General features: G+C 38.0%; 1 protein-coding gene across 1 annotated transcript; it reads right to left on the bottom strand.

The window, feature by feature from the left end:
* Positions 1–5,004: 5,004 nt before the first annotated feature.
* Positions 5,005–8,858, bottom strand: bri3bp (bri3 binding protein). The gene is made up of 3 exons (XM_084728800.1): positions 8,536–8,858; positions 6,635–6,737; positions 5,005–6,463 (listed from the first exon to the last, which is right to left on the bottom strand). Exons 1-3 carry the CDS (start codon positions 8,710–8,712, stop codon positions 6,042–6,044), a joined length of 702 nt encoding a protein of 233 aa, XP_084584926.1. The 5' UTR covers positions 8,713–8,858; the 3' UTR covers positions 5,005–6,041.
* Between the last annotated feature and the right edge of the window lie 916 nt (positions 8,859–9,774).

The raw sequence follows: 9,774 nt of genomic DNA, 5'->3' as shown, positions 1-9,774 counted from the left end.
TTGATATTCAGGTGACCATCTCTCACAGTGGTTGCTAGATCATCTTATTCCATTATAGAGAATTATCTGCAACAGTGGACCAGCAGATAAAAGTAAGCTGACTAGCGGTATTGGATTCTCAGGTGATTCCAAATGCACTTCATATGAACATCATTCTGAGGATGTAAGGTGGTTTAGTACCTACTAAAGACTAAATGGTAAAAACTTGTGATAAGAAAGCTGAACTGTGATGTGTGGCTTTGTCACACGGTGCGAAGGAGTCCATGTTGAATAATTCATTATTTTTCTAAAATTTAGCGAAGACTACGGGCAATAGGGAAACCAAGGTGATCAGATAAGAGGAAATACTGTTTGGCATTTGTCAGTCTACATCAGTGGATTCAATTTTATTTTTGTGTACTTAATACATTGTGATTTAGCAATAAACAAGACACTTTATAATCTCTGAGAAGAAAAACTGTTTGTGTCAGCTGAGATTTTTAACATGGTCACAGACTTACGGTGTGTTTAATACGCCACTTACATACTTGTCATCACTTATCATCAAATGTGAATGCTTTCTTGATTTCATCCGGTAGAATACTGCAAGTAAATTAAATTATTAATGGTATCCCAGCTCTGTCTGAGGGATATATCCCAATACAAATCACTCATATGAACATTGTGCCTACTGTGAGAATAGATCTAGTAAAAATGACAAAAAAATGCCCTCTTTACCAGTAAGATTACTTCACCTGAAAGTTGCTGTGTACAAACTTAAATGTTCTGTTACCTGCCACTAGTCTACTTTAACTAGATCTGATTGGGGTTCAATGTTTTGCACCGTGAGTCGGTTTGGGTTTTCTGTTTCTAATCTTTAATAACAAGAATATTCTTACCTGCTAACATAACAACTATGGATTGTTGCGTTTTGAGCACACTACATTACCACCTCTGTTATTAAGAGTATGTATTTCTGTACATACCTTTTCAAGGTATTATCAAATTTGTGTCCAATTTTCTCTTTGTCAAGTACCTTATTAAATAAGCATCCACTCCAAAACCACTAGACTTTTGGGAAATACCAAAGATTTATCAGCACCATCTAGTGCCAGAAATGTCCTTGGCAGAGAGCAAAATTAAAAAATTAACTTTTTTGTCCATCAGCCAGGTGGCTCGTAAATGTTCACATTTTACCAGCCTCTCAATAAATTTTAATATTGTGTTTTTTGTTTGGTGAGTAAAGAAAATCAACCACCATCTACTATTTACATATTTTATTAGCATTTTGCTGGTGGCTGGTGCTAATTATGTGTCCTGAAAGTTATCAGAAGCTGTATGTAGAACAAAATAAGACTGTATTTAAAGTAATTCATCCAATAAAAGGATAGATTAAAACCTAATGAACATTTTATTTCATATCAGACTTTTAATGATGAATCCTTCTGACTTGTACGACTAGTGACACATTTAACTGGCTTCATCAGCTATGTTCTTAAAATCCTGGAATAACACACATTCACGCACAGCTTATAACACATCTGCATGAAATTATAATGAATCATTAAGTAGAAGACTTTGTCATACTGTGGTGTTTAATTTATTCAAATCTGGACCTCATTTTCACTTTAGACACAAAAAAAGACCATTTAGCCATCGGCAGGTTTTGATTAAGACACACATGAAGTAGACAACAGCAGTTTGGTGCGTGCCACATCACTGAAGTACAGAAATATTCTGATAAAAAAAGGTCTAAAAATATTAACTAATGAAACAAAAGCAAAAAATCAACATCTACATAAAATTCAACAGATACAAATAATTGCCTTAAATTAAAGAAAATATACATAATTGGCACGGTATGTTATAAAAAGCAGGCTACATGGAATAAGAGGAAAAAGCAGGATACAGTACATGAAATGAATGGAATTACTCACCAATCAACAAGCAGTTTACAGACGGAAAATGAATGTATTCTGAATGTAGTATTCAATCTAGTACTAAAAGATGCACACACAAAGTCTCTCTGGTACACTGGTACCTTCAACATCCAAGTGGTAATGTAAAGTGGTACATGACCTCCAGCTAGTGGCAACTTTAAGATACAGTGTCTCTTCCAAGACATTTGAAAGGAAGGTTTAATTATCCCTCTTGTTATTCAGCTGCTTTTTGTCTCAGAAACTGAGATTTTTGTGATGCTAGAAATAATAATAAATCAGTGACAGAACTTATGTGCCATTTGCAATGCAGTTTCAGTGTCTAAAATACAAGACCTGATAAACACCTCTCAAAATCCTAAGTCTTTTGAAGTGCTGAAGCAACTTAAGGATGGTATCACGTCTGTATTTGAATTCCATACAATAATTAATGAGAAGATCACTTGACTCCAACCATAGTACCATAATCCATTCATAAAATGGGTAAAACTTTCTAATTTAACTAACACCTTCATAAATCACATACGCCGTCTTTAGTAAAACATACACAACTCAGCGGCTACAGACTGTAACCACACACTAAAAACACCATCATCAACCCCCCTTCAAGTCAGCTTAATAGTAATTAAAAAAGTAATAAAAAAAACATCTATATTTTAAAATTTGCTAACATATCAGAGATCACATCATGAGACAGACAGGCTGTGATGATGGAATAAGAGAAAAATTCAGAGAGTTTGCGTCCACTTAAGTCTTAAGTGAGAGAATTTGGTCTACACATTACAGTCATGGGTGCAAATGTTGACTGTCATGGTACATAAAAACAAAACTCATTATAATACAAATCCCCAACATAATTATCACATCAAACATCACATTTCAGAAGGGATCTCTCTACCTAGGCGGTCAACAACATGTATATAATTTAACATAACATTATAGGCATAAAGCATGGCATGCAAGAAAATCTAAGACTTCACTGGCTATATGGGCTACCTGGGGGTGGGAGGTTTACTGCAGTGACGAGCCGGGAGTGTTTGTTTGATTTTTAAAAGATTGACTCATTTTTCTCAAACAATTTAAACACATTGAGGCATCCTATATTCAAACACTAAACTATCTTTGTTGCATTCTGCTGGCACAGAACCTTCATTCCAAGATAAAGATGAAAGGCAAGGTAATGAGCAATTGTACTGAATACATGAAAAACAACATGTAATGGTTATTATCTGAGTCCGTGTGTCTGTAGCTGGTGTTACTGTGATGTAATACTTCCTTCACAAAGAAGACTGTTAACACTGCACCCTCTCTACACTGAGAAACATACAAACAGTTGTTGAGGAGTTTCTTAAATCTAAGTGTCAAGGGTATAAATACTGGTTGGTTCTTTGGCCTCAGTAATGCCATCAACTCATCATCCTGTAATGTTACTGACTTGTTTTAATCTTTCTCATGAGACATTTAAAGCAACACTTCCCCACTAAGTTGCACAGCATTAGGGTCCTTTTGTACAAAAACGTGTGTTTACAGAGTCCAGATTCTACAAATTGAAAAAAACAAAACAAAACAAACAAACAAACAAAAAAAAAAACTGTGTGCAAAGGGGAACAGAACAGATGACAATATACAGTATAAACACAGAGGAGCATGGCAAGGAAAGTCTGTTTTGACAGTACATGATGAGAAATAAAGGCAGAAATAAAGATATAAAAAGCCCTATCAAACTACAGTTGGCTACAGTGATGCACACAAAGCATGCGTCCAAAGCACAGTTTTAATATAATGTTGTAATATTTGTATTAATCAGGCTGGCTGTAAATCTCACTTTAAAGCACCAGTGTAGGATTTAGTGGCATCTAGCGCTGAGCTTAGCTTACACTTTCAAAAGTGTGGAGAACCTACAGTGGCCACAAAACATTAGCAAAGCGTAAAAGGCTCCGTCTAGAGCCAGTGATTGGTTTGTCCATTCTGGGCTACTGTAGAAACATAGTGATGCAACATGGCAGCCTACATGGAAGAGGACCTACGCCCTCTGTAGATATAAACAGCTCATTCTAAGGTAACAAAAACACAGCAACTCTTGATTTCAGGTGATTACACACAAATTAAAACTTACTTTAGAATATTATATTCAAATCCTGTCCTATTTTGCCAATAAATAACCACAAATCTTACACACTGGGCCTTTAAGTTACTAGTAAAAGTTCTGTACATCATCCTTGAGTCTGTCTTTTCCAGTGCAGGTGCACGGTCAGATGGGATTGTACAGAACGTGTTTGTATTTTTGCCACAGGATCAAAGGCACATAACCTAATTTAATATGTGACCAAGTTGAGAAACTGAGCCCATTTACTTCACCAAAAATCTTCATCCTTACAGATGCGTTAAGACATAACCTTATTTAAGCTAATGTGATGTGACTCAAAATGACATGGCAATTTTTCTACACACTTTAGTGGACAGAGTGGCACCAATTAGTTAATCATTTTAGTTATTTTTCAAGCAAAAATGTAAAATATTTGCTGGTTCCAGTTTCTTAAATTCAACGATTTGCTGCTTTTCTTTGTCATTTATAACAGTGAATTAAGTCTTTGGATTTTGGACTGTTGGTCTCTCTGGGAAATTATGACGAGAATTCATCACAATTTGACATTTTATAGACCAAATGATATATAAAAAAAAAAAAAAAAGATCAGCAGATTAATCAATGATGAAAATGATCATTAGTTGCAGCCCTAATCAGTATTCAAGTTGAGAAACTGATTGTATTTGCTCCCTTAAAATCCTCATCCTAAGAAATGTATTAAGACATATTTCAAGCCAGTGTGATGTGACTAAAAAACAACCCAAGTCATTTTTTCTTAACCACTGTCGTTGATAATTGACTTGTGCGTTTAAACATTTAAAACCACTAGCTGGAGCTGAAATCCCACAATAATTCCATGCTAGTATCAATAAATGAGCTGCATTTTGGTGTTAGACATTCATCCAACTTCAATTTCACCACGATCCAAAAACAGAATGTGCACCCATTTATCCATAAGTATTGTACGTTAGTTACCAAGTGAGATTTCAAACCATATCTGAAAAACTGTGAAGTGACTCAAAGAGACCAAGACATGATTTTAAAAGACTTGATGTCTCTTTTCCAATTCTATGTGTGTTGGCTGAGTCCCTGAGATATTGCTGCCTGTCTGCATTTTCTTCCAGTCTGATGGTGACTTTTTGATACAGTGCTTTTTTTCCAGTTCACAAGCTTGAAACACACACACACACACACACACACACACACACACACACACACACACACACACACACAGACACACACACACACACACACACATTTGCTCATGCTTTCATACACAAAAACACACAATGAAAAAGAGGTCCTGATGTCAAACTATTGCCACTATGGAACGGTGTCTTCATGAAACAAACTAGATCTACATGATTTCAACATTTTTGGATGGAAAATGGAATAAATAAATCTTACTATGAACAACTATCTAACATCTTGAGGATTTTTTTTTTTTACATGTAAGAAATACAATGTGTGTATCGGTCCCCTGCATCAGACACCCAAACCCTTTTCCTACTTCAAGATCTTCAAAAGGGGGAAAATGTTTGTGGACAAACCTGTGTAAGAATCGTGATCCCCAGGTTGATCACAACGATAGAAAGAAACAAAGATACATCAAATATGCTTATTCAAAGCAGTGACAATGCTTATCCAAACACCAAAAATTCAAGCCCCAACTTGGGAGTTTCTCAAAAGTAGCTGAGGTGTAGAATTAGGCCAGCATTTAGAAAATCATGGACATCTCTCTGATAACTTCCTCACAGATGTAGCAAAAACATTTCAAAGCCTTGAGACAAAAATAAAAGAAAAACTGTTGTTTGGTTGATTTGCTCCGCGTCATCTGTCCACACCTCTGAGGATCTTTCTGTAACTAAAAATCAACTCAAGCAGTTAAAATACTGTTTTCAAATCTAGTTTTGTCCCCCATCTGACAATAGAGTTGTAAATACCCAGTAGTTGTGTTGCTGCAGATGTGACATCAGCTGCAGCTGGTTCTACACCATCCCCTCCCTCCCCCTCATCCTCATCTTCAGCCTCGCTGCCACCTACTGCTCGCCACTACGCTCCAGACTGTCTATGACGCGGCTCAGCCTGATGTTAAGCAGCCTGATCTGAGTGTCCAGGTGGTCAATTTTCTCTTCCAGTGAACCTGCACCGCCTCCCCGACGCCAGTACGCTCCCACGGGCCCCGTCATGAAGTATACCGCCATGATGAAGCACAGCGGCAGCACAGCGCGCTCAGGGTCGCCCTCAAACTTCTGCAGGATGTAGAGGCAGGACAGGGCAAAGAGTGTGACACGTGCCAGCCAGAAGAAGCGGCCAAACACGGCGTGCAGCAGGTAGAAGAAACCCCCCAGGAACATGGAGAGGAACCAGTAGGCCAAGAGTACGGCGGCAACCAGGAGAAGTGCGCGTGCCGGAGAGTTGGTGAGAGAAGTGGGGCTGAAGTAGTGGCTGAGGTTTGAGGCTATGGCGGGAAGAAAGACAGAGAAAACAAGCAGATAAAAAACATACAAAAATGTACATAATGTAATGACACAGGACATTCAAAAATATGTATTCTCATCTCTTAATATATCTCCCCCTCTTTGTGCCTATCCTTCTTTGTTAGGAATGTCATGGTAGTTTTAAAACTTACAGTCGATGCCCATCACATCCAGCAAATCCGACCAGATCTTCCAGATAGTGTCGAGAAAAGAGTCCACTCCATGGACAAATCGCTCTGTCGTTTTGGAGAAAAACTACAGAGCCAAAAAAATGCAGACAAAAATGTCAGACTGTTTAATCATCACATTAAACTTTTAGACCTACTCTGTATACAGAAGAATCATTCAGGACATGGTGATGGGACTAACCTTCATAAATAAAAGGAAAGAAAATGTACATGGCTGTGTATCCTGCCTGATGAGTGTATGCCATTTAAAGACCCATATATAATTAATATTTAGCTTTAAATGGATTTCAAAGGCATAGAAACAGTTGAAAACAAGACTATAACTGTGGATGCAAAGATGTGGATATATCAAACAGGAGCTTACAAACTGTCCAATCAAACAACTTCATTATCAAAATAGTTAGCAAGTAATTATTGCTGCTCTGTCCACAAAAGTGGCATAGAGTACTGATGCTCCATAATATTAAGTCGTGCCAGTGAGCCAGAGCACAATATTATGACTGTCCCTCTGGGACACCCACATTGAATGCAACCTTCATTACTGAGATTAGTTGCACCTGTAAAGTCACAATTTCCATCACCAGAAAAAGGTTCACCACAGAGCTGCAACAATTACTAAATTAACCAGTTCACTGTCAACTATCAAATTAAATGCCAACTACTTTGATAAAGAATCAATGTAAGTAATTTTTAAAAGAGTAAGTGTCTTTATTCTATGATTTCAGCTTCTAAACTGTGGATATTATCTGGTTTTCTTAGTCCTCTATGACAGTAAAACTGAATATCTTTGGGTTGTGGGCAAAACAAGACATTTGAAGACGTTACCTTGGGCTTTAGGAAACAGTGATCAACAATTTTCAGCATTTTATGACATTTTATGGGCCAAACAACTAATTGATTAACTGATGATGAAAATAATCATTAGTTGCAGCCCTGGCTCTGATCATCTCAGCCTCAACTTTGCAAAGGAGTCACAAATAGTGTGGTGTATATTATGCAACTGATCACCACTGTTTCTCTGTCCACAACTTTAATCATTCTCAGTTTGAATGTTGTCAGTCTGTAAAACCAAGAGACTTTGCTATCTGCATCAACACTTTACAGAAGCACTGCACTGACTAGTAGGTTACTGTGTTTTCTAGCACCTCACCTTACTTTTTATTGTTGTTCTGTTATTCTAATGGATTATGCAATGTTTTATAGGGTAGGGCAAAGGGTTTTGTTCGCATGTCTGGAGACTGCTGTCAGTCATTGTTGTTCTGTCATGAACACGGAGGCAAATTCTTAATAACTAAGTCAGTCAGAGTATAAACACGTGTGCAGTCTAACATGTGTCACTCTGGTTGGATTTGGCGGCTACAAGCAGGAAATTACATTAGATTCAAAATGCAGGAAGTGCAGCTGCACCAATGAGAGCATACCGTAAAGGCTACTCTGTTTCCTCATTAACGAAAGCAGCTTTCTAATAACTTGTAGATGAGGAAGTCTGCATGAGGAAGCAGCTGTTCTGGCCTGAACTGGTGGGGCTACATCATGTCATCTGTGCGATGACATTTGATGCGCTCCGTGAAGGACTCGGTACAATGAATGACACTGTTTACACAGTAAATCAGAGAATTTAAGTAATGCACCGCGAAAACATATCTCATTTTAATGGTAAATGCAACGCCACACCACCTGACGTCTCCCACAGATGGATAAAAGATGGGATAAAGGCTAATTTTTCAAAATGGCATCCGCGAAACTGTTGGCCAGGCCCGAGCGCGCTTGTTTCCTGGTCGCCATTCTCACCACAAAACCGCCTCAACGGCCGGTTTTTACCATCTTACGGCCGAAACGAGCAGTAATCTTGATAATAAACTCACCTTGTATAACCCTCTGATGTTGTCCTCTCCGAAGACGCTGCTCAGAGTCTGGTAGATGCCGTTAGCTGCCCGTCGGAAGCTGTTCTGGTTGCTGGTCCTGCTCCTAGCCGCCTCGGTTGTGCACAGCAGAGACGCGGAAAGCACCAAGAAAACCACGAAAAACCTGATTCCCTTCATGGCAACAAATGCCCCGAGATGTCCAGCAGAAACGTGTATCAAAATGGTTCAATAAAACGCAAGGTAGACCAGATATGTAGCTGCCTAAGGTGACACCTTGCTGGGATATGACAGACTGGCTGTGATGGTGGTGATGATAACACGTGTTACCTTCAAGACGCCTCATACATTCCAGCTTCTCCGCCCTGAAGTGGCCTCACCACTTTTTGTGCGGATGTCCAATCAGTTTTGATCAGCTGAAGCAATAAATTAAATGTTTTACTGATCCAATTTCATTTTACATTACATTTTACAAGTAAATAGGTATTTCATCCTATATGTATGAGTGTGTGTGTGTGTATATGTATGTATACAAATGTATATACAGATATATGACACACACAAAAAATAAATAAATAAAATAGAATACAAATTGACACACTGACAGCTAACACATGCATTTTTTGTTTGTTTGTTTGTTTTGTTTTTGATGACCCCCCTCCATGACAGATGCTTCATGTATTGTCGTCTATTGTCTACTGGTCTACCCTGAACAATGCAAATATTTGATGAAAATTTTTTTTAAAGTCCTTTCAAATAATCTGTGTCAAGTTTAAGTCAAGTTTCATGTCATGAACACCAAGTCAAGTCAAGTTGAAACTTTTATCAGTTCCTGTTAAGCAAGTCTCAGATCCTCAAATTTTTGACTTAAGTCCGATTTAAGTCAAGTCATGTGACTAAAGTCCCCTACTTCTGCATATTTATGACATCTATTTTCCTTCCCATTTGCCTTTTGAAACATTTGTATTGGTGTCAATCCCAAATGATTATCACATTTACGACGACATTTAAAGGTATCACTTGTCTTCATGTGACTCTAAGGCAGGACAGACTCATCTGAAGCTCGCTGCTCCCCTCCAGTGGTGAAGTTGGTTGTGTTGGTTTAAACTGTAAATACTGCTGTTCAAAATACCTGCTGTCTGTGTGTTTAACATGAGGAAAGAAAAGTGAGTGAGAGATGGCCCAGCCCATGATTTGATACAGAAATGTTGCCTTGTTTTCAAGCATTGTTAGCAGATGACA

The sequence above is a fragment of the Lutjanus erythropterus genome, chromosome 10, assembly GCF_056507025.1.
Source record: "Lutjanus erythropterus isolate fLutEry1 chromosome 10, fLutEry1.hap2, whole genome shotgun sequence".
Lineage (NCBI taxonomy): Eukaryota > Metazoa > Chordata > Actinopteri > Lutjaniformes > Lutjanidae > Lutjanus > Lutjanus erythropterus.
Note: the sequence above shows the minus strand (reverse complement) of the source record. Positions and strands in the feature narration are given on the sequence as shown.